At 57.6% G+C, this 22,758-nt stretch overlaps 3 protein-coding genes across 15 annotated transcripts in view; all 3 read left to right on the forward strand.

The window, feature by feature from the left end:
* UBAP2L (ubiquitin associated protein 2 like) overlaps positions 1–16,184 on the forward strand; it is a 33,162-nt gene extending 16,978 nt beyond the window's left edge. For 2 of the 13 annotated variants that reach the window (XM_051640979.1, XM_051640985.1), the window contains 19 exons: positions 124–209; positions 1,040–1,211; positions 1,624–1,825; positions 3,031–3,311; positions 3,962–4,134; positions 5,187–5,376; positions 5,960–6,014; positions 7,082–7,256; positions 7,832–7,904; positions 8,555–8,750; positions 8,857–8,945; positions 9,868–9,921; positions 10,910–10,991; positions 12,425–12,642; positions 12,731–12,836; positions 14,031–14,098; positions 14,412–14,609; positions 15,010–15,060; positions 15,534–15,990. In XM_051640979.1, coding sequence (XP_051496939.1) covers positions 124–209; positions 1,040–1,211; positions 1,624–1,825; positions 3,031–3,311; positions 3,962–4,134; positions 5,187–5,376; positions 5,960–6,014; positions 7,082–7,256; positions 7,832–7,904; positions 8,555–8,750; positions 8,857–8,945; positions 9,868–9,921; positions 10,910–10,991; positions 12,425–12,642; positions 12,731–12,836; positions 14,031–14,098; positions 14,412–14,609; positions 15,010–15,060; positions 15,534–15,629 — 2,565 coding nt within the window. In that variant the 3' untranslated portion in view covers positions 15,630–15,990. Of the gene's footprint in view, positions 1–123; positions 210–1,039; positions 1,212–1,623; positions 1,826–3,030; positions 3,312–3,961; positions 4,135–5,186; positions 5,377–5,959; positions 6,015–7,081; positions 7,257–7,831; positions 7,905–8,554; positions 8,751–8,856; positions 8,946–9,867; positions 9,922–10,909; positions 10,992–12,424; positions 12,643–12,730; positions 12,837–14,030; positions 14,099–14,411; positions 14,610–15,009; positions 15,061–15,533 lie in introns of all 13 variants that reach the window. The other 11 variants (XM_051640980.1, XM_051640986.1, XM_051640984.1 and 8 more) reach the window with 9 other exon arrangements.
* A 1,977-nt stretch (positions 16,185–18,161) lies between these two features.
* On the forward strand, positions 18,162–20,204 carry HAX1 (HCLS1 associated protein X-1). Its single transcript, XM_051641102.1, has 8 exons — positions 18,162–18,271; positions 18,691–18,905; positions 18,997–19,109; positions 19,214–19,259; positions 19,370–19,485; positions 19,601–19,751; positions 19,827–19,972; positions 20,078–20,204. Exons 1-7 carry the CDS (start codon positions 18,219–18,221, stop codon positions 19,943–19,945), a joined length of 813 nt encoding a protein of 270 aa, XP_051497062.1. The 5' UTR covers positions 18,162–18,218; the 3' UTR covers positions 19,946–19,972; positions 20,078–20,204.
* A 587-nt stretch (positions 20,205–20,791) lies between these two features.
* Positions 20,792–22,677, forward strand: AQP10 (aquaporin 10). The gene is made up of 6 exons (XM_051641238.1): positions 20,792–20,896; positions 21,515–21,641; positions 21,737–21,874; positions 21,961–22,079; positions 22,161–22,378; positions 22,452–22,677. The coding sequence occupies exons 1-6, from the start codon at positions 20,792–20,794 to the stop codon at positions 22,675–22,677; spliced, it is 933 nt and encodes a 310-aa protein (XP_051497198.1).
* Positions 22,678–22,758: the final 81 nt, after the last annotated feature.

Raw genomic sequence — 22,758 nt, forward strand, 5'->3', positions numbered from 1 at the left:
AGTCTCAGCATTTGACTTCCTTGAGTCTTTGTGGCTGTTTGTCTGAAATGCTTGTGTGCTTGAGCTGGAGTCCTGAGATGCTCTTCTCATGTTTGGATTCTTTTCCCCTCTTGTTCCTTGCAGCTGTCTGAGACTAAGATCTTCACCGCCTCCAACGTGTCTTCAGTGCCTCTGCCTGCTGAGAATGTGACAATCACAGCTGGACAGAGGTGATAGCCCATGGCAGTGTTGTTTTTTCACGTGAGAAAAGTGGTGCCCAAGTCCCAGAGCAAATTGCTGTCTTGCACTAAACCTTGCCAGCTAGCTAAAATATAGCAGCTCTGAAGAAGCTGAGATGGATTTAAATGGAAAAGTTGAGTTAGGAGGTTCTGGGTCCTAATCCTGGATTAGAGGTTTTCTTGGCGCCGCTGCTGCTGCTTCAGATTTGAGGGCATTTAGCAGTGTTAAATTAATGCTTTAAAATAGAAGGCCCAGCAGGGTCTTGCTTAGTCTCTGTCCTCTTGAGGTTCCTACTGACTTAATGTTCTGCATTCAGTTTGCAAAGTAAAAGCAGGAGGTGAGAGGTGTGACAGAGCTGGTGTCCACCTCAGTGGGTTAGAGAGTCATATAATCATGGAATGGTTTGGGTGGGAGGGGCCTTAAAGCTCATCCAGTCCCACCCCTGCATGGGCAGGGACACCTCCCACCAACCCAGGTTGCTCCAAGCCCCATCCAACCTGCCCTTCAACGCTGCCAGGGATGGGGCAGCCACAGCTTCCCTGGGCAACCTGGGCCAGGGTCTCCCCACCCTCACAGCCAAGAATTCCTTCCCAAGATCTCATCTCCATCTCCCTCTCCCAGTTTTCATCCATCCCCCTCATCCCATCCCTCCCTGCCCTTGTTCCAAGTCCCTCCCCAGCTTTCCTGGAGCCCCTTCAGCACTGGAAGGTGCTCTAAGGTCTTCCTGGAGCCTTCTCTTTTTCAGGCTGAACACCCCAACTCTCCCAGCCTGGCTCCAGAGCAGAGCTGCTCCAGCCCCTTATCTTCTTTCTCTACCCAGAATCGATCTTGCAGTCCTGCTAGGAAAAACACCCTCTTCTATGGAGAATGAGTCGACAAACCTGGAGTCATCCCAGGCTCCTTCCCTGGCCCAGCCACTGGTGTTCAGCAATTCCAAGCAGAGTGGGATGTCTCAACCTGCCTCTGGGAACTCCTTCTCTCACCACAGCATGGTAAGGAAGTCCTGATCCCTGCCAGTCTGGGAGTTTTGGCAGGAGTTGGTTTTCCTGAGCTTTTCTGCCTGCATTTGGGTGGTTGTCTTATTGCAACTGAACAATTGTAGTTGAATGTATTTTTAAATCTGTTAACTTTGTGAGCCTCCGTGACACTGTGAAGCCCCAGGGGCTGGGCAAGAGATGAATGTATCTGTGCTCACGTGAGATAAAGGCTGTGAGGGAAGGTGGAGCTCTCTTGGCCAGTGGTTTCTGTGCATCTGAAGCTCAGGAGGGTCACCCTGAGGCACTCAGAGAGAAGCAGTGAGGTACAGGGTGTGCAGGCTTGTGTTAAAAGGTGATTCTTGTCCTCCGAGCCACGTTCCAAGCAAAGGGAAATGTTGACTTTGTTCTTTCATTGCTGATCTTGCAGGTGAGCATGCTGGGGAAAGGGTTTGGAGATGTCGGGGAGGCCAAGGGCAGCAGTACCACAGGTTCCCAGTTCCTGGAGCAGTTCAAGACAGCCCAGGCCCTGGCCCAGCTGGCTGCTCAGCACACCCAGCCTGGTGGGAACACCACTGCTGCTTCCTGGGACATGGGATCCACCACGCAGACCTCATCTCTCGTGCAGTATGGTAAGGAAAAGCAGCGTGGCTCCCCACAGGGAGGACCTTCTCCCACAGCTGCAGGATCACGCTGCAAACAGCAGTGTGAGGGGTTCCAGGAAGGGTCAGATCACAAGTTCATAGCCAGGTCAACTGCTGGAGAAGATAAAAGAACTGCGGGTGCCAGTTTGTGAGAGTAAAATGTAGTGGTGCATGTGAGTCTTTCTCTGTTCCTTTTGTACTTCCAGCAGTTGAATCTGTCTGGTTCTTGGTCATTCCAGCCAGCTTCAGGGCTAGGGAACTGGTGGTCCTGAGACCCTCACAGAGTGCAGAGCTACTTGGTGCTGTAAAGCTGCCTAACAGAGTAGGGGTCTGAAAGCGGCACCTCTGGAGAACAGTTCCTGGATACCAACACTTGGCAGTCTCACTGCTGGCCTGGTGTTATCTTTTAAAGGAATTAAATTCTGATGACAAATGCCCAGATGTAACTCTTACCTCTGGGCTGGCATGAAGGAATAAACAGTGATTAAGAGACTCCTGCTTTTTAGATGAGATGCTGAGCCCTGCTGTGGTCGAGCAATAGTGCCATTTCTTTCAGCTTGTCCTTTTGATTTCCTGCTATAGGGAAGTGGCTCTGGTTCAAATCTAAGCTGAACTAAAACCGAGCTCTGTCCTAGTAACAGTGTTGGCAGCTTCTGATATTTTCAGACAAGGAGGCACAGAGGAGAAGCAGAGAGAATAGGAGTAGTTTTTTAATAAGCTGTGGTAAGGCTTAGGAGGAGGAGGAGGGTGGTGCACGTGTGCAGAGAACTGAGGGTGGGGAGATCTGAGGAGTGGTCCAGCTTGGAGGAATCTGTGCAGGGAAGGGACAGGCAGGAAGAGCAGCAGTGTTGGCAGGGAGGGGGAAGCAGCAGCATCAGGTCCACGCAGGCCCTGACATGCAGTGCCTCCACACAAGGGTCTCTGACATCCAGCTTTTCCTGGAGGACAGAGGACTTCTGTGCAGTCTCACTTTGTCCTCTAGAGATGGTGGAAGGAGATGAGGGGAGAAGGGCTCAAAAGGCTCAGCCTTGATGGTGAGAGCGCAGGGCCGGGAGGGGAGATCCCAGGGTCCTCTAATGTTAACAGGCTCCAGGAGAAGTGATTTTGTGGGCTTTTTTGGTGCTGAGAAGTGTCAGAATGTGATTTAGTTCCAGGGAAACCAATCCAGCTGACTCAGCTCTTGCCTCCCCCAGTAGATCTCAAGAACCCAGCGGACTCCTCGGTGCACAGTCCCTTTGCCAAGCGCCAGGCCTTCACCTCCACCTCCACCATGATTGAAGTGTTCATGCAGGAGAAGCAGCCTGTGGTGACTGCCTCCACGACTGTGCCGGCCCCACCATCCTCCCCGCTGCCCAGCAAAACCAATCCTGTCCCCCAGATGTCCCCAGGGTCCTCGGACAACCAGTCCTCCAGTCCCCAGCCAGCACAGCAGAAGCTGAAGCAGCAGAAGAAGAAGGCGTCGTTAACATCAAAGGTTTGTGGGGGGGGGAAGGGAGGAGTTGTCCTGTGTTAGAGCATCTGACAAGCGGATGCTGAGAGAGCTGGGGCTCTAGTCTGGAGAAGAGAAGGCTGAGGGGAGACCTCACTAATGCCTACAAGTATCTGAAGGGTGGGTGCAAGGAGGATGGATCAGTAGTTCCCAGTGACAGGACAAGGGGCAACAGGAGCAAGCTGGAACATGGGAAGTACCATTTAAGTATGAGAAAAAACTTATTTACTGTGAGGGTGACTGGAACAGGCTGCCCAGGGAGGTTGTGGAGTTCCAAACCCACCTGGGTGCAGTCCTGTGGGATGTGCTCCAGACAGTCCTGCTTTAGTGGAGGGGTTGGACTGGATGATCTTTAGAGGTCCCTTCCAACTCTGACAGTTCTGTGAACTCTGTGATTCTGTGAAAAATCCACTTGGGCTGGTGAGGGAAGGGCTGGGCTTGGGTCTTCCTGCTGTTGAGACTGGTTATTGTGGGGGTGGCAGGAGAGTTTGTCCAGCTGGGTTGAACAGCCTAATCCAGAGGATGTCTGCAGGCCTGCAGTTACCACCGTGTCCTGCCTCTCATGGATGCTGAAAGTCCTTCTCTGTGCTGATTCTGGGGAGTGATTGACCCTCTCTCTTGTTCCTCCCTTGCAGATTCCTGCTCTGGCAGTGGAGATGCCTGGCTCAGCAGATATCTCAGGGCTAAACCTGCAGTTTGGGGCGTTGCAGTTCGGTTCGGAGCCGGTTCTGGCAGAGTACGAATCTCCTCCCGCCACGAGCGCTGCTGCCAGCCAGGCCCAGAGCAGCCTGTACACCAGCACGGCCAGGTGAGGAGCACCAGAGGGAGGGAAGGGTTCATCCCAGCAGCTTCTGTGGCCTGCAGCATACTAGTAGACCCTTTCTGACCCTGCCGTGGCCACAAAGGGGGGACAAGGTATGCAACAGCAAAGCATAAGTTGCCAGCAGACTCTCAGGCAGCTCTATGACTGATGGGCCTGTGGTACTTAAACAGAAAGCAGAGCTTTCCTGCTGTCCTTGAGCTGTGTTGCTGGAAGCACAGGAGGGGAAGCCCCAGCACAACTGCTCCTTGTCCCTCGTGAATGGATTCTGCCAGCTTTGTCCTGCTTCTCACCTGGCAGACCAGGATGCAGGGGAGCAGATATGTCTATGGCAATGATGCCAAAGTTCCTGTCTTCTGATTGTGTCACAGAGTGGTTGGGGTTGGAAGGGAGCTCTGGAGATCATCTGGTCCAAGCCCCTACCAGAGCAGGGTCACCTATAGCAGATCCCACAGGAACACATCCAGATTGCTTGGGAATGTCTCCAGAGAAGGAGACTCCACAGCCTCCCTGGGCAGCCTGTCCAGGGCTCTGTCACCCTCACAGGAAAGAAGTTTCTCCTTCTGTTTAACTTGACCCTCCTGTGCTCCAGCTTGTGCCCATTGCCCCTTGTCCTATCACTGGGCACTGCTGAGAAGAGCCTGGTCCCACCCTCCTGACACCCCCTGGAGATATTGATGAGCATTTATAAGATCCCCTTCAGCCTCCTCCAGGCTAAACAGTCCCAGCTCTCTCAGCCTGACCCTTAGGATTTGACCAGTCACTTGAGGGAAGGGACCTGAGTGGTGGCAGTTCAGGGAGTGTCCCCTGGAGCCCAGCAGTCAGGTGCCAGGACCTCCTGAGCCCAGACCATCCTTGTCTGGGGCTGCTTCTCTGCCTGGTTCATGGGGCTGCTTTGTGTGGTGCTTTTATGCTGATGTTGGGGGCTCTTGATTTTGAAGATCTGAAACAAAGACCCTAGAGCCTGGCTCAGCACCTGATGGTGGGACTGTTTGGGAGGATAATGCAAACTTCTTTTTTCTTTTTCTCCCTTTTTATAGTGAATCTTCATCCACAATTTCGTCCAATCAGAGCCAGGAGTCTGGTTACCAGAGCAGCACGATGCAGACAGCAACGTTTACCTCCCAGAACAGTGCTCAGGGACCACTGTACGAGCAGAGATCCACCCAGACCAGGCGATACCCAAACTCCATCTCCTCCTCACCTCAGAAAGATCTGACCCAGGCCAAGGTAGGAAAACAGCTTGGCTTTGTGCTGAGTAACCCTAGCGTGTGAAGCACTGTCTTGGGGGAGGATAAGTGGTTTATCAAGTGTTTCTGTGTGGCATGTGGGCTTTCCTGAGAGCTTCCTTCTGGCTGCCCCCAGAGCCCTTCCTTATGTTACTTACCTGGGGCTGGGCCACAGGGGTTAACAGAGGTTAAGTTGACTCCAGGCCATGTGTCATGTCACACATAATTACGTGCTGCAGGGTGGCAATCAGGCTGAGGACTTAGGTTTGTCTTAAGGATTTAATTCTTGAGAGCTGCATATGAGTTCAGTAACATCAGTTCATGAACTTGGGTTGAGGATGTTGAGCCAGTCCAACTACCACCAGCAGAGAAACTTCTTGCACTGCTTTCTGAAATAGGTGCATGAGGGTCATGCTGGTCCTGGGCTAGTTGAGCTTGGATTGACCCTGGATTAGTCTGGTGATGTGTTGGTGGCACCCCTTTTTCACAGCTGAGGGGGGAGTGTGGCAGGGGGCTGACACCAGATCTGCCTCTGGACATGAGCAGCTCCAATGCCCAATGCTCTTTTTTCTCTCCTTCCTTAGAATGGTTTCAGCTCTGTACAGCCCACGCCGTTACAAACCACACAGGCTGTTGAAGGTAAGAGTCCGTGCTGTGGGTGTCCCAAGTCTCTCCTGGTGCTCCTGTTCTTTGCTCTGGATTAGAAGCTTTATCTGTGCTAATACCAAGTCCTTTCCCTGCTTGGACTAATTGCTGCCACTCCTATTACTTGCTTGCCTCGAAATGTTCAGCTTTGTGCCAGTGGATCCATGAGATCCTCCATGAGTCACTCTGTGGTGATAGTTTACTCTGTTTCTGAAAGGCACCTCATCTGGAGGTCCTGAAGCTCTTTGCAGGGTTGATGGTGTTGGGGTAGAGAGAGGCATAGAACACAAGCATCTAACTGGTTGGCAGCAGTGAGGGAAGCCTCAGATCTCCCTGGAAGGGAGTTGGGTGGGGCTTGGAGCAGCCTGGTCTAGTGAGAGGTGTCCCTGCCCATGCAGGAGGGTTGGATCTGTATGATTTTTAAGGTCCCTTCCAACCCAAACCATTCCATGATTCTGTTATCTTCCTGCTCCTCTAGTTGAGCCTTTTCTGGTCCTCATCACTGGCCTCACTTTGGATCCTGGGTGCAGTTCTGGGCCCCTCACTTCAAGAAGGATCTGGAGGTGCTGGGGCAGGTCCAGAAGGGAGCAATGAGGCTGGTGAAGGGACTAGAGAGAAAGTCTTGCAGGGAGAGGCTGAGGGAGCTGGGGTTGTTTAGCCTGGGGGAGACTCAGGGGCAACCTTCTTGCTCTCTAAAACCACCTGAAGGGAGGTTGGGGTCAGGTGGGGTCTGGGCTCTTCTCCCAGGAAACCAGTGACAGGAGGAGAGGGCCTGGCCTGAAGCTGCTCCAGGGGAGGTTTAGGTGGGATATCAGGAAGCACTTCCTCATGGAAAGGGTGATCAGACATTGGGATGGGCTGCCCAGGGCAGTGGTGGAGGCACCATCTCTGGATGTGTTCAAGGACAGGCTGGAGGTGGCACTTAGTGCCATGGTCTGGAGATGTGGTGGTGTCAGGTCATAGGGTGGACCTGATGATCTTAAAGGTTTTTTCCAGCCTTGGGGATTTTGTGACCCTGTGACTGCTCCTGGCTGCCCCTAACTCAAAGCTTTTGTTGGCAGGTGCTACAGGCCCCGCAGTGAAATCTGATTCCCCCTCTGCTCCCAACATCCCGCCCCTCAACGATGGGGTCCCAGCAGCATCCCTGCTGACCACAGCCAACCAGCACTCGACAGCCCTGAGCAGCCTGAGCCACAGTGAGGAGCTCCCCAGTACGACCAGTGCCCAGCTCAGCAGGTCAGCCTGGTGCTTCTAGGGAAGCAGGGGGCTGTAGCAGCCAGGTCTGTCTCAGCAGTGGGGAAGGCTGATGTGACCCATCCTGTCTGAGGGGATGGGGAATGGGATCTGTCCTGGTGCTCTCTTGCACCTTATCTTGACAACCTCTGCTCTGGAGCCAGGCTGGGAGAGTTGGGGTGTTGAGCCTGGAGAAGAGAAGGCTCCAGGGAGACCCTAGAGCACCTTCCAGTGCCTGAAGGGGCTCCAGGAAAGCTGGGGAGGGGCTTTTCACCAGAGAGGGCAGTGATAGGGCAAGGAATCATGGTTTTAAACTGAAAGAGGGGAGATTTAGGTTAGGCATCAGGAAGAAATTCTTCCCCATGAGGGTAGGAAGGCACTGGAACAGGTTGCCCAGGGAAATTGTGGCTGCTCCATCCCTGGAGGTGTTCAAGGCCAGGTTGGATGGGGCTTGTGCAGCCTGGGCTGGTGGGAGGTTGGAACCTGCTCAGAGCAGGGATGTTGGAACCTGATGGTCTTTAAGCCCCTTCCAACCTTCACCATCCTGTGATTCTATGAACCTTTTCCTCCTCCCACAGCACGTTGCCCACCCAGCAGAACAGTCTGTCCTCATCCACGTCTTCTGGGCGAACGTCGACTTCGACTCTTCTGGTGAGTCTGGGTGTGCTCTAGTGCTGCAAACCCTCATTCCTGCTCTGCTTGGAGGGCTCTGCTGGTGTACCCAGCCTTGGGTGTGCAGCTGGTGGGGTCTGCAGAGCTGCCAGGAGCTGCCAGGCTGCTGCTTGTCCTGCTGGAGTTTGGGTGTTGTGTGGAGAGAGGACGGAGGGTGATGTCAGAATGCTCTGTGTGCACCTCTGGCTGGAGGGCTTTGACCCCTTGCCTGTTCCAGATGTAGCAGCAGCTTCTTTTGAGCCTGTTGCAGCTCTTGAAGTGCTGCAGAGCTGCAGCCACCTGTCAGAACAAACTGGTGGCTGGTGGAGTCACCATTTAGCGTGCTCAGTGCTGGAGCTCCTGCAGTGCAGTCCGGGGCGTTGGCTGCTGCAGCAGAGTCCGTCTCCCTGCCGCAGACGCGCTGCTCAGCCCTGTGTCTCCAGCAGACAGACATGCTGGGACACAGCCACATGAGAGGCTTGGAAGCATTAGGAATTGGCTGCTGTCAGGACTTTGGACTTCAGCCAGATGCAGAGCAGGTTTCTTTGTAGCCTGCAGTAGCCAAGTTCATTGCAGGCTCTCGGGAACAGCCGGGTGCAGACAGACCTGCACAGTGCCTACTTGCCTGACTTTTCCCTTTCCTTCCCTAGCACACAAGTGTGGAGAGTGAAGCAAGCCTCCATTCTTCTGCTAGCACTTTCTCCACCTCCTCCAGCACAGTGTCAGCTGCCCCACCAGTGGTGAGTGTCTCATCCAGCCTCAGCAGTGTCAGCAGCCTGGGCCTCAGCCTCAGCAGCAACTCCACCGTCACGGCCACCACTCGCAGCTCTGTTGCAACAACATCAGGTACTGTCCTGGGTGCTGCTAAATAGGAGGAGGGCCTCGGGGCTAAGAGAGACAGCTTCTGTAGTTGGTTTCACTCTGGAACTTCTCCTTTCTCTGCCTTTATCAGGAAAAGCCCCTCCCAACCTCCCTCCTGGAGTCCCACCGTTGTTGCCTAATCCGTACATCATGGCTCCGGGGTTGCTACACGCCTATCCGGTGAGTGGGACCAGCAGCTCTTTGCAGTCATGTCATGGCCCTAGATCTTAAACTGGATCTTCAGTTAAACATTAAGAAAAACTTCTTTACTGTGAGAGTAACAGAGCCCTGGGACCAGCTGTCCAGGTTGGTTGTGCAGTCTTCTCCTCTAGAAATATTCCAAACCCATCTGGACGTGTTCCTGTGGGATCTACTGTAGGTGATTGTGATCCAGCAGGGTGGTTGGACTAGATGATCTCCAGTGGTCCCTTCCAACCCTGATGACTTTATGAATATCTCTTCTAGCTTTGCCTTCAGCCAGCAGGGAGTGATGTAGTGTAGCAGAGCAACCAAACCTGCAGCATCAGCCCAGCAGGATTTCTTTGGATGGGAAGAGTTTGGACCTGCTGTTTTCCATAAAAGAGTAGCAGAGGAAATCTGTGTGCCCATGGGGGCAAATGTTGGTGGTTCTGATCACTCCAAAGCAGATTCTGCTCCAGTCTCTACAGCTTCCCCAAACTTTGGGGAGCAGCAGCCCCTTGGTCAGAGCACAGGTCCTGAAAATGTGGAGCTGTGTTAGCAACGTGGTGTGACAAAGGCCAGTCAGGACAAGGGTGGTGACTGCCACAAAGTCTAGGGGTGTTTCACAGCCCATTTCTGAAGGTGGGAAAGGATTACAGTGTTGGAATAGTTTCTGGAGGAAAACTGGAGACCTCTGTGGTCTGGAGCTGCAGTGCTAGGTGTCAGAGAGCTCACTCTCCATCTGAGCAGCTCATGGAATCTTGGCAGGGTCAGTCTGGTGCTGGGTGCCTGCACCTGGTAATCGTGTAGCCTCTGATCGTCTGCTTCTGGCTTTATCACATGTTTATCTAAATGTTTGATCTAAAATTGGGTGAGTCTTTATCTGCTGCATCCCTAACATCATCTCCTGCATTCTTTCTAGCCACAGGTGTATGGATATGATGACTTGCAAATGCTACAGACCAGATTCCCGTTGGTGAGTGCTGGAGACCAACACGGGCACAGGGCTGGCAGCTCGTTGGTGCTGCACAGAGGGGTCAGGCTGGGAGGCAGGTCCAAAGAGCTGGCAAAACAGGGTGCTAAGTGGATGCACCTCTCCATGGCAGTAGGGAGGAGTTAATCAGTTGCTCCTTTGCACCTGGAAGTTGGGAGCAGGAGTTATTGGGCTAGTGGGGCTGGGGAATGTGAGAGCTAGAGCAGGCAGAGATGTTCTGCCCAACTCTCTTCTGTTGTAGATGCCTCTGATGCTTGAAAGAGGCTGTGACTAAATACTTTTGTGAGAGTGGGGTTTATTTTAGCCTGGAGAAGAGAAGGCTTCAGGGACACCTTAGAGCACCTTCCAGTGCTTGAAGGGGCTCCAGGAAAGCTGGGGAGGGGCTTGGGACAAGGGCAGGGAGGGATGGGATGAGGGGGAGGGATGGAAACTGGGAGAGGGAGCTGGACGTTGGAGATGAGGAGGGAATTGTGGAGTGTGAGGGTGGGGAGAGCCTGGCCCAGGTTGCCCAGGGAAGCTGTGGCTGCCCCATCCCTGGCAGTGTTGAAGGGCAGGTTGGATGGGGCTTGGAGCAACCTGGGCTGGTGGGAGGTGTCCCTGCCCATGCAGGGGGTGGGACTGGGTGATGTTTAAGGTTCCTCCAACCCAAAGGAGTCTGGGATTCCATGATTTAGCAATATCATGTGTGTACCTTGTGTTGTCAGGTGCAGGGGCAGGCCCAGGCAGTTGAGGGCTGCACACCAGTAGACCTTACCTGGTTCTTGTTGTAGCCAGACGAGGGGGATGGTGCGTGCTACAGAACCTGGGGTTGCTGTGAGCTGTGCTCAGCCTGGCTGTGGCTGGCTGAGCTGCAGTACTCCCAACATATCTAGCAACTGCAGTCCAGAAATCCCTCTTTTCCAAAAAATACTGCTTTGCATCTCTGGACAGAGCTGATAAAACTATTTCTCCTTTTGTTTTCATCCTTCAGGATTACTACAGCATCCCCTTCCCTACGCCCACCACCCCGCTGACTGGAAGAGATGGCAGCCTGAGCAGCAATCCTTACTCTGGTAGGGAAAAAGATGGTTCAGCTCACATATCCCATTGGATGTCCCTCCTGCTGCTCCTGTTTCCTGTGCCACTGTCCCCTGGAGCTACCTCTGCACCAGCCTCCTGCGCTGCCTTTGGGCTGGAGCAGCTTCTTAGCAGCTAAACTCCTGAATTCCATTTGCTCATCCTGGTCATGTCAAAGCATTTTACCAGGAAGATGTGGAGAAATAGGAATTGGAAAGGAAGCAAGGAATGGCTGAAAGTATCTGTGAAGTGTAACACTGGGGAACTTCTTTTCAGGTCGTGGTGAGGCAGGAGTTAAGCACTTAGAGATAAAGAAACACAAAATCTGGAGAAATTAAGTTTTGTATGGATGCAACAGTCTCATGGAGAAAGAAAGTGGCATTTAGGAGCTGTCAGGTTCAGACCAGGAGCTCAGTGGGTGCTGGTCTCTCCCTGACCTCAGTAGGTGCATTTATTCACACTGCTGATGGGCAGTGGGCAGCAGTTGTGCTGAGTTTTCACGTCCTTTGGGAATTGTTGCACTTTGTGGATCCCTCTTTTTCCAGCCCCACATCTCCCCTGCCGGAGCTTGTTTACACGGAAGCGCTTTTGCCTGGCACGCCAGGGCTGGAATCCCAGGCTCAGAGTTCAGCACTGCTGCCAAGTTCATTTGCCAAGTTCACATTGGTGATAATTAATGTTTGTGGCTAAGCCTGGACTCACTTGTGAGCTGGGGCTGGGCTGAGAAATCACTGCCTTAATGTGTGAGCCCTGAATGGGGGAGAGTGTGTGGAAGAGCCAAGCAGGTGTGTGTGGAGAGCAGCACAGGGAGCAGGATGGCCAAGCCCTCAGGCAGTGCCCAGGCTGGGAAGAGAGGAACTGCTGTTTCCAAGTGCTCCCTGTGACATTTCCCAGTGCTCTCTGGCATGATCTGAACCTCTGCAGCAGCGTTTGATTTGGTGCCACCAGCAAGAGAGAGGAGATGTGAGCCCTGCTGTAAAAAGGGGCCATTCACGCATCCTCAGCTGGAAGATCTTGGTCTCTGCTCTTTAAGGAGGAGCTGTTTGCTGCCAGGACAGGGCCCCTGAGCTGCTGCCCTGGCCTCAGGGCTGGCTCTGGAGGGAGTTGTGTTCAGGGCTGGTGCACAGAGGGTGTAGGGAGAGCTCCAGCATCTGGGCTCTGTGGCTGTGCAGGTGGCCAGGGCAGGTGGCATCAGGCAGTGCTCAGCTGTGGGTTTCCTTTCCCCTCTGAATCCTCCTCTCAGGGGCGAGTTGAGCAATTAACAGCTTAGCCTCATCAGTGTGCAGGGCTTGTGAGGCTGCAGTCCTTGGAAGATGTAGGAGGGGAGTCAATCCAAGTCACCATGGATCAAGAGCCCTTTGGTCTGGGCTGGAGTGGGCCAGGATCTGACACGGTCTGTTCTTCAGTCTCTCTTCATCCTGTATTCCAGGTGATTTACCAAAATTTGGCCGGGGTGATGCCTCTTCCCCTGCTCCTGCAACGACTTTGGCCCAGCCCCAGCAGAGCCAGACCCAGACTCACCACACCACTCAGCAGACCTTCCTGAACCCGGCGCTGCCTCCTGGCTACAGTTACACCAGTCTGCCCTACTACACAGGGGTACCAGGGCTCCCCAGCACCTTCCAGTACGGGCCCGCCGTGTTCCCTGTGAGTTCCTCAGAGGCAGGGCCTGGCATGTGGGCAGGAGGGCACTGCAGGGAAGCCTCTCCTCACTCTGCTGCCCTCCTCTCTGTAGGTTGCTCCTACCTCTTCCAAGCAGCATGGTGTGAATGTCAGCGTCAACGCATCAGCCACCCCGTTCCAGCAGCCCAGCGGCTACGGCTCCCACGGGTACAGCACTGGTAAGAGACCCACAGCCCTTTCACAGCAGCACTTGCTGACAGCAGCAGAGCTTGTTCACAACCTCCCTGGCCACTTAAGGGGGATGCTGCCTCACTGCCTCCAGCAGGGATGGAGGAAAATGGCCCTGGTGCAACTCACAGATCAGATGATTCTCCTGGGAAAGGCCCAGGGTCATTCTTCATCCAGGTCTGGAGCAGGATTAAGGAGTAGACAGCCCTTCACTCCCTCCTTTGTGCCCAGCAGTGGGATGGCTGGGCCTTGGACTCGTGTCAAAGAACTTAAGCTGCTGAATTGTTTGAGTTTTGGTTTGGTTTTTTGTTGTTTTTTTTTCACTGTCTGTATGTGATCAAAAGAACAATAATTATTCCAGATTTGAGCCTGGGGACTTGTTTGCCTCCTGCATTTGGTCTGTGGCTTCTAGAGAAGTGTCCTTAATTCAAAGATGCAAGAAGGTTGTGAACTTGCCTCTTGTCTCAATACTGGGTTTCACTGGTTAACGTCTGGCTGACTTAAAAAGAGTCTGCATTTGGGTCCCTTTTCCAGCCTTTAAACTCCTGTTGTGCCTCTTTTCACTCCATTAGAGCCCTTCAAGACACTCTTTCCTCTTTGCAAAGATATTCCAGCTCTGTACCAGGTCACCTGGGGCTGAGTCTTTCAAACCTCTTTCCATTTCAGCACTTTTTCTGGGCCTTAAGTCCTTTTTGAGGCTTTTCTCTGCACCAGCACCTGTAAGAACCAGCCAGCACCACATGCAGGTTGTGTGCCAGTGCTGCACCGACCACCCCTGCTCACAGTTGAGTCACCTTGACCTGCAATTGCTTGTTCTGCATCCAAGGAGCTCTCAGGCTGTTGCTGCTGGAAGTTTGTTTCCTTGTCTGTCTCCTGTATCCCCCCAGCTCTTCTCAGAGTTGCTATTTTCTGGGCTCTTCTAGAATGGGCATTTCTCTGGGTGGAAGCAAGCCCCTACATTTGTTTCTGGAGTTGTTCAGGAGTTGCTTGTGTCCAGAGCAGAAGAACTTGCACTTGTAGGGCACTTTGCATCTTGGCCTTGCCAAGACCCTGCTCCCTAGGACCACATCTCCTCCAAACTTTTCCATGCTGCCAGACCACGGGGCCTTGTCCACCACCATTAGCAGCACTAGCTCCTGCTAAACCAGTGGCTGCTGCCTAATTCTCTTGCCTCTCCTCCCCAGGTGTATCTGTGACCTCCAGTAACACAGGAGTGCCGGACATCTCGGGCTCTGTCTACTCCAAAACTCAGGTTAGTGCCTGGTGTGTGTCCCAGGAAGGCACTGCTTTGCTGTGGAGCAGGAGCCCAGCTCTGAGGCAGCCTCCCTTGGCAGTGAGGTCTCTTCCCCTTGGAGCAGCCAGGGAGAAGGGAAATGCTTGGCCTTTCCCAACTTAGACAATTCCAAGCCCAGAAAGAGCCACAGGCAGAGACTCTGTTCTCTGCACCACGCGCCTGATTCCTGGGCCCACGACTTGTGGAGCTGGGGAGGGGGAGGCCACCACCCAGAGGCCAGGAGAACACCACCCAGCTCCCAGCCCTTACTCCACCCTCTGTGTCTCCTCAGCAATCCTTCGAGAAGCAGGGATTTCACACTGGAACCCCAGCAGCCTCTTTCAACCTGCCCTCGGCGCTGGGCAGCGGGGGCCCCATCAACCCTGCGACGGCGGCGGCGTATCCCCCCACCCCCTTCATGCACATCCTCACCCCGCATCAGCAGCCCCACTCCCAGATCCTCCACCACCACCTGCAGCAGGACGGGCAGGTAAGCCACCCCCCCCAGCCCCCCAGCCCTGGCTGGGATATCTCCTAGGGCTCTCGCTCCCCCTCTCCCTCCCTCCCTCACGCCCTGCGCCGGACACGCGCGGTGACACGCACACGCTTACACCTGCACAGACACACAGGGCCAAAAAAGAGGAGGAGGTGAGGAAGGGCCGGGGTGCTGGGGGGTCCTTGGCACAGCCCCTTGCTGCACCAGGCCCGGGCAGGCAGTGCCCCCTCACGCAGACACGCCTGGTTTGCCCTGACCCCCCCCAGCTCCGCAGCCCAGCAGCCAAGGGGCGACTCGCCACAGCCACGACCCCGCCGTAGCTTTCAGGTCTAACCGTGGATTTCTATTGTCATAGTTTGTCCCTTTATTTTTACATATCCTGGTACTGCAACAGCTTCCATATTTGCAGATGATACTGTGCTGCCAACGCCAGCAGGAAGACCAGGTAATGAACCTCTCTGATCATGCATTGCACTTGCCCTGGGGTCTCCCCCCCTGCCCCTAAGGCCCCCCAGGCTCACGAAGCCCCGTCCTTCTCCCCCCGTGGCCCCACCAGGCGAGGAGAGAGGCCCTCAGTCAGGATGTGCACACACACACACCTCGCGCACAGACACACACCCCCCTGCTCCCCACTTTTCCCCCCCTTTCCCCCCCTCCCGGTGCTGCCCGGGCCTGCGGGGCTGGTCTGGAGGAAGGTGCAGAGCAGAGGGAGGGTCCTGAGGCTGCTGGGGTGGCCTGAGGACACGGCCTGGCTGCTGGGCTGAGGCAGGACAGCCAGCACCGAGGAACCTGGAACACCCTGCGGGGCCGGGGGTGCCCCGGGCAGCGTCTCCCTGCCCAGCAGGCCGGGCTCTGGGCTCTGGCAGCGCCGGTTCCAGCGCGGTAACCGGCGCCTTCTCCCTTCCCCCCTTCCCGCAGAGCGGCTCCGGGCAGCGCAGCCAAGGCAGCTCCATCCCCCAGAAATCCCAGGCCAACAAGTCTGCCTACAACAGCTACAGCTGGGGAGCCAACTGAGGCCGGGGCCTCCCTTGCCCACCATTTGCTTCCGGAAGAGAATCCCACTGAACCCCGACGCCGAAGGATCCCGGGAAGGAGAGGGGGCAGCGCCCGGGCCCCGCAGCCCCCGGGCAGGGCAGGGCAGGCAGCTCAGCCCTGCCCATCTTCAGCCACCTTTCCTCTTGTATGTAATATAGAATTTGTATTTTTTTCTTTTTTTTTTTTCTTTTTTTTTTTTGTTTTGTTTTCCTTTATTTTCTCTCTCTCTCTCTCTCTCTGCATTCAGATTACGAACCGTTTGCCGTAGGGGCCTTTTTTGGTTTTTACTCCTTTCTTTCCCTTTTTCCCCACTTCTCCCACCCCCCAGAAAAACCCTCCTGCTGCCCCAGAACCTCTCGGATCCAAAGGAGTGGAAGCTGCGAGTCGCCTACAGCAAACCCCCTTATTATTAGGAAATAAGAACAGTAATTGATATGAACAGCATTGTAAGATGAATTAGTTGAAGTGTTTTTTTTGTACCGTGTTCTAAATTTAATGGATAAATGTGTCTTGTATATAAAAACAAAAACCCCACACTGTCCTGTAGTTCTCTCATTTCCTCCCCCACCCTCTCTGCCCTCCCCCCACCCAGGAGGGCAGCCCCCCAGTTTTAAGTTCTCCACCCCTGCCCCCCCCTTCCCTGCAGGCCCCGAGTGCAGGTCCTGCCCCTCCCCCCCTTGCACGCTGGATCTTCTGCTTTTGGTTTGGGTTGTTTTTTATTTTTGGTCTTTTTTTTTTTTTTCTATACAGTCCAGATCTTGTATTTTTCAGTTCCAACTGGTCACTTCAACTGAAGCCCCGTGTGGGTGATTTACTAAAGAGAATAAAGATCACAAAGTGATGTGTGTATTTTTTAATACCTGGTTCCAGATTTTTGGCACAGGGGGCAGGAGGCCCTGGGTAAGGCAGGGCAGTGTTTTCCCCCCCACACCTCTCCCCAGCTTTTTTTATTATTGCTTTTTTGAGGTTGTTTGTTTTTTTTTTTCCCCTTTTCATGGATTTTTCCTCTTCCCAGCACCAGGATCCCAGCACCAGGGCCACTGTCATCCTTTTTTCCCTGCCCCTTCCCTATGCCAGGGACCCCCACCCTCCATTTCCCTGCTGTTGCTACTCCCATCTGAGGTTGGGGGGTGCTCCTCAGCCCCCTCCTCACTACGAGGGCCTTGGGGAAGGGGTGGCTGGCATGGGAGGGGGGTTCCCAGTGCAGGGGAGAGGACAGGACCACCACTCTCCTGGCAGTGGGTGCTGAGCCACCCTCCAGTCCTGTGTTCTCTGTCACTCTCCTTGGAAAAGCCTGGGAGCTGCTGGTGGGGGTGGCTGAGATGCAAGGTAAAGGGCTGGGGGTTTTGAGGGGTCCCTGCCTCTGGGTAAGGGGGGCACAGCTGGAGCTGGCTCAAGGCTCAAGCCCTTCCCTGTGCTCTGGGGTCCAGGGGAGGAGGGGGAGGGCAGCAGGATGGAGCCACAGGGAAGGGCTGGACAGCCAGCAGGGGGGCAGGACCCTGGAGCCCAGCACTGCACCCCCTGTTCCATCAGGAAGATTTAGAGAATTAATTTTGCTTGGAAAAGACCTTTAAGATCATTCCCCCAGCCCTGCCCAGGCCATCACTGCCCCACGTCCCTCAGCACCATCTCCAGGGCTTGGAAACCCCTCCAGGGATGGGGACTCCACCCTGGGCAGCCTGGGCCAGGCCCTGACAACCCTTTCCAAGGAGTTGTTCCTAATAACAAATTTAAAACTGGATATGAGGAAGTTCCCTGCCTGAATCTAAACATGAGCCATGTCATCAGCAGTGAGGCCAACGGACAAAGCAGGGATGAAGGACAGTCTGGAGCCCTTCTTCATGTAGAAGCAACTCAGTATGTCAGAGGCCACTATCGGTATCACAGAACCTCAGCCTGGTTTGGGTTGGAGGGAACTTAAAGCTCATCCAGTCCCACCCCTGCATGGGCAGGGACACCTCCCACCAGCCCAGGCTGCTCCAAGCCCCATCCAACCTGCCCTTCAACACTGCCAGGGATGGGGCAGCCACAGCTTCCCTGGGCAACCTGGGCCAGGCTCTCCCCACCCTCACAGCCAAGAATTCCTTCCCAAGATCTCATCTCCATCTCCCTCTCCCAGTTTCCATCCCTCCCCCTCATCCCATCCCTCCCTGCCCTTGTCCCAAGCCCCTCCCCAGCTTTCCTGGAGCCCCTTCAGGCACTGGAAGCTGCTCTAAGCTCTCCCTGGAGCCTTCTCCTCTCCAGGCTCAACACCCCAACTCTCCCAGCCTGGCTCCAGAGCTGCTCCAGCCCTCCCATCATCTCTGGGGCCTCCTCTGGACTCTCTCCACCAGCTCCATGTCCTCCCTGTGTTGGGGACCCCAGAGCTGTTCCCAGCCCTGCAGGGGGTCTCCCCAGAGCAGAGCAGAGGGGACAATCCCCTCCCTGGCCCTGCTGCTCACGCTGCCGGTGTCAGCCCAGGACACGGGGGGTTTCGGGCCGTCCCGTCCCTCCCGGCCCCTCGCGACACCCGCCGGCGCTTTGCGGCCGCGGCGCTTTCCGGCAGCGCGGCCCGGGCGGCGGAGCGGGATGAGCTTTTACGACGCGTTCCGGGGCTTCTTCGGGTTCCCGGGGCGGCACAGGTACCGGCACCGCGGCCCGGCCCCACCCGGCCCGGCCTCCGCTCCCCCGCCGCGCAGGCCCGGCCTGGCTGCCCCCGGTTGCCGCGGGCCCGGCCCGGTTGTCCCCGGTTGTCCCCGGTTGTCCCCCGTGCCCGCGCGGGCCCCGGCCCGGTGCCTCCCCCCGGTTTCGCCCCACAGCCCAGCTCTGTTTCCCCGCGGGCCCTGTCCCGGCCCCCGCTTGCCCTCCGGCCGTCGGTTGCCCCCGGTTGCCCCTCGTGCCCCCGTCCTAACAGGCCCGGCCCGGTCCCCTCCCGGTTCCGCCCGCCAGCCCAGCTCCCTCCTTCCCCGCGGGTCCCGTCCCGGTCCCCGGGTTTCCTCGGGCCCCGGTTGCCCCCCGGTGGCCCCGGGCCCGGGCGTCTCTCAGCGCCGCGGTCCCGCAGGCCCCGGGACCCGCTGTTCGGCGGCTCGGCGTGGGACGAGGAGGAGGAGGAGGAGGATGAGGGCCCGTCCCTGGCGCAGCCCCCCCAGGACTTCGCCTTCAGCTTCGGCTTCAGCCCCAGCTGGTCCCGCGGTGCCTTCGAGGAGCTGTTCCGGGACATGGGGGAGCTCCTGGGCGTCTTCGGGGGGGCCTGGGCCGGGCCCCCGCAGCCGTTCGGTGCGGATGGGAAGGGGCCCCCCCCACCCCGGGGGGCTGAGCGGAGCCCCTGGGGCTGCCCGGCCTGACCCGACCCCCTTTTCCTCCCCAGAGCCCCCCGCCCTGCCCGGCCCCGGCGCGGGCGGGACCGGGCGGCCGCTGCGGGACTCGATGCTGAAGCAGCCGGACGGAGACCCCGCCCGGCCCTGGAGACCCTTCCTGGGGGTGGGTGAGGGCTCTGCCTCCCGCGGGGCCGGCGGTGGCGGCCCCTGGAGCCTGTCGGGGGGTCCTTTTGCCCCCCATCCCTGGCACGTGGCTTTGCCTTGCAGCTGGAAGACGCTCGCCCGGATCCTCCCGGCCTCAAGGAGGACCAAGGTGGGTGCTCGGGGTGGGGCCGCAGGGTCTCCCCCCTCCCCTCCCCACCTGCCCGTGCTGCTGGTGGCACGTCCCCACGCCGGTGTCACCCTCCCGCATCTTCTCCACAGACCTGGACTCCCAGGTCTCATCCGCAGGGTTGGGGACGATCCTGAGACCCGAGGAGCCCAAGTCCCGCTCCTACTTCCAGAGCGTCTCCGTCACCAAAGTGACTCTCCCTGACGGGGTGAGCGCCCCTGGTCACAGCGCCGGGCTGCAGGTGACCTGGGGACAGTGTCCCCAGGGCGGGGAGCAGGGCCCGGGGTGCTGGTGCTGTGTCTGAGGGCTGGGGGCCCCTGCAGGCGGTGGAGGAGCGCCGGACGGTGCAGGACAGCCAGGGCCGCCGGGAGACAACGGTGACGCGCCGGCGGGGGGACCAGGCCTTCATCACCACCACCAAGGAGGACGGGCAGGGCAAGGACTACCGGGAGGAGGTGGTCAACATGGATGACCGTGAGTGGGGTGCTGAGGGGTGCGAGGGGAGCGGGCAGGGCCCCCCCCCCGGCTGAGCTCTCCCGCACCTCCCAGGGGAGCTGGCAGAGTTCGCGGGCGCGTGGCCGCAGCAGGACGAGCTCCGCGCTCCCACCCTGAGCGACCCCGCGTCCCTGCTGGGCAGCTTCTTCCGGCGCTGGTTCTCGAGCTGGTAGCTGTGCCCCCTGGCTGAGCAGCCCTAGGTGTGACGGGTGGGGGCACCAGGGGCTTCCCGAGGCTGCTCTGCCTGCTCCATCCAGGGCAGGCAGTGGGCAGCAACGTCTTCTCACCACCTCTTTCTGTTGCAGATGGGTCAGGTCCTGCTGGGAGCTGGCACCTGGGCTGGGGCTGCCTGCCTTCTGGGGCGCTGCAGAGGACCCCCCCGTGGGGGCCAGCTGTTTGTGTGTACAGAGCAATAAAGTCTATTTATGCTAACGGTGACTTGTCAGGCTCCTTCAGGCTGGAACCTCCCTGGGGACAGGGCCTTCAGTGGCTCCTGGGGTGGCTCCTGGGGCTGCCCCACGGGTGCAGGTGGCCAGCAGGCTCCAATGCCTGGCCCTGTGCCCGCACTGCTCCCTGCCCACACCTCCCTCCCTGTTTCCCTGCTTGCCCAGCACTGCACCAACACCTCCCCCGGGCCACTCTTACCCCGGGAGCCTTTCCAAGGCCTTTTCATTAGCACTGCCTGCGGTTGTGGCTTGGGCAGGGATCTGGCAGAGAAAAGCAGGATCTCCCCCGAGGGGAAATACCCATGCCAGCTCACCTGGGCAAGGGCTTGGTTCCCCATGGCCACTCAGGGATTCTCTGGGGCTCCTGCGGGGTCTGGTCCTACCAGGGGACACTTGTCATCTCTGTCCCTGACCCCACGCGGGACTCCGGTCCCAGCCAGGCGTCACCCTCTGGTGTGGCCCTGATTGGTTTAAAGTCTGCGTATTATCACCCACCCCAGCCCCAAGGCTCATAAAATCACGCCGGGAAGGAGCCACCGACGCCGCGGCCGCTGCCCGATCCCGGCGGGTCCCATGGGCACCTCTTCCCTCCTGGAGAAGGCCCGGGCTCTGCTCCACGTCCGGAACCAGCTGCTGCGGGAGTGCCTGGCTGAGCTGCTGGGCGTCTTCGTGCTCATCGTGAGTGGGGCACGTGGGTGGGCTGGGACTGACCCTGGGGCTGTGGCAAGTGTTGGGGGTCCCAGCGCCCCCCTGCCCACCCCTTGCCAGGGGTGGGGGGTGTTGAGGCTGCTCCATGCTTGCCAAAAGACTTGGCAGTGGCTGCTCCCCCTCGGACCCTGTTCCCATGGAGCAGGACGCCCTGTGCTGCCCTGGCTCTGGCTGCCACCCGACACCGGAGGGAGCGGCGCTGGGAACACGTACCTTGGTGCTTCCCACCCCCGAGCAGGCAAAGGTTGGGGCTCTGCAGCCAGGTGCACATGGCATTTAGGTGGTGGCAGCGGGTGACCTCACAGCTGCACCCCATCCCCGCTATCTCCCAGGGAAGGAGGTCATTTAATTGCTGATCACTTGTTTACGTTGCTGACAAAACCACGAGTGAGGCAGTAACCACCTCCCTGCCTGTCCAGGTCAGGCTCCCAGAGCTGGAGCTGAGGGGATGGGGGAGCAAAATGATGGGGCTGGCACCCACCAGTCCTGCCAGTGGCTGCAGCACAGTGGGACAGCAGCCCCTGAGGAGCCAGGGAGGGGCTTGGCAAGAGGCTGGAGGGGCCATGGTGGAGCCATGTCCTTCTCCAGCTAATCACTCTGGGAGGCTCAGCACAGATGCTCACCAGCTCAGAGACAAAAGGGAACATCCTCACTGCCAGCCTGGCGGGTGCCCTGGCTGTCATGGTGGCCATCTACACAGCAGGAGGAGTCTCTGGTGAGGCTGGGGAGAGGGTCCCGACTCCTGCTGTCCCCTGGCTCCAGATTCCACAGGACCCTCCACTCCCAGCCTCTCTCCTGGCTGCATTGCAGGGGCCCACCTGAACCCTGCATTTTCCTTCGCCATGTGCCTGCTGGAGCAGTTTCCCTGGTGGAAATTTCCCATCTTCGTGGCCGTGCAGATCTTGGGAGCTTTCCTTGCCTCTGGAGCCGTCTACGCCCTCTACTATGGTGCGGGGAGGTGGGTGGGTGCCTGTGGGGACCCTGGCAGCTGAGCCTGGGTGGGCTTACGGACGGGCTCTGCCCCTGCTCTGCAGATGCCATCTGGTCCTACAGCAATGGGACCCTCACAGTCTCCGGCCCCCGGGAAACCGCCTCCATCTTTGCCACCTACCCCGCCGACCACCTCTCCCTCTCCAACGGCTTCTTGGACCAGGTGGGTGCTGGTGCTGGTTCCCCCCGGCCCCTCCAGTGGTGCTGGTCCCGGCAGCACTGAGCAGCTGCGCCGCCCCCGCAGGTGATGGGCACAGCGGTGCTGATCATGGGCATCCTGGCCATCCTGGACACCCGCAACAAGGGCGTCCCCAAGGGCCTGGAGCCGGTGGCCGTGGCCCTGCTGGTCTTCGCCATCAGCGTCTCCATGGGCTTCAACTGCGGCTGCCCCATGAACCCCGCACGGGATTTCGGGCCCCGGCTCTTCACCTACGTGGCAGGTTGGGGTGCAGGGGTCTTTAGGTGAGTGTAGAGGGACTGGGGGCAAGGCAGAGGGAGCAGGGATGAGCCCCTGCTCGCTGTGCCCCGTCCCCAGCAGGGGCAACGGCTGGTGGTGGGTGCCGGTGGTGGCTCCGCTGCCGGGGGCCGCGCTGGGCTCGGCGCTCTACCAGCTCTTCGTGGCTTTCCACCACCCGAGGGAGGAGGAGGAGGGGGACCAGGCCCAGCAGGGCTCCCTGGTCCTCGTCAACGCCGCCGCCCACCCGGCCACTGAGATACCCCTCGAGAAGAAGGATCCCAGGGAGCTGCAGCCCCAGAAGTGACGCCCGGGACCCCCCATCTGGCAGCGCAGCCCCCCCCCCAAATCCCTGTAGCATCATTAAAGGAGCCCTGAGGCCACGGGG

Source organism: Apus apus, chromosome 27 (assembly GCF_020740795.1).
Source record: "Apus apus isolate bApuApu2 chromosome 27, bApuApu2.pri.cur, whole genome shotgun sequence".
Lineage (NCBI taxonomy): Eukaryota > Metazoa > Chordata > Aves > Apodiformes > Apodidae > Apus > Apus apus.

What these genes read in the sequence shown, in the direction of transcription:
- HAX1 (XM_051641102.1), top strand. Translation starts at nt 18,219, where the DNA reads ATGAGCTTTTACGACGCGTTCCGGGGCTTCTTCGGGTTCCCGGGGCGG. An exon ending in GGGTTCCCGGGGCGGCACAG is followed by an intron (nt 18,272 to 18,690) that starts GTACCGGCACCG and finishes GCGGTCCCGCAG; the next exon opens with GCCCCGGGACCCGCTGTTCG. An exon ending in CGGCCTCAAGGAGGACCAAG is followed by an intron (nt 19,260 to 19,369) that starts GTGGGTGCTCGG and finishes TCTTCTCCACAG; the next exon opens with ACCTGGACTCCCAGGTCTCA.
- AQP10 (XM_051641238.1), top strand. Translation starts at nt 20,792, where the DNA reads ATGGGCACCTCTTCCCTCCTGGAGAAGGCCCGGGCTCTGCTCCACGTC. An exon ending in TGGGCGTCTTCGTGCTCATC is followed by an intron (nt 20,897 to 21,514) that starts GTGAGTGGGGCA and finishes GTCCTTCTCCAG; the next exon opens with CTAATCACTCTGGGAGGCTC. An exon ending in CGTCTACGCCCTCTACTATG is followed by an intron (nt 21,875 to 21,960) that starts GTGCGGGGAGGT and finishes CCTGCTCTGCAG; the next exon opens with ATGCCATCTGGTCCTACAGC.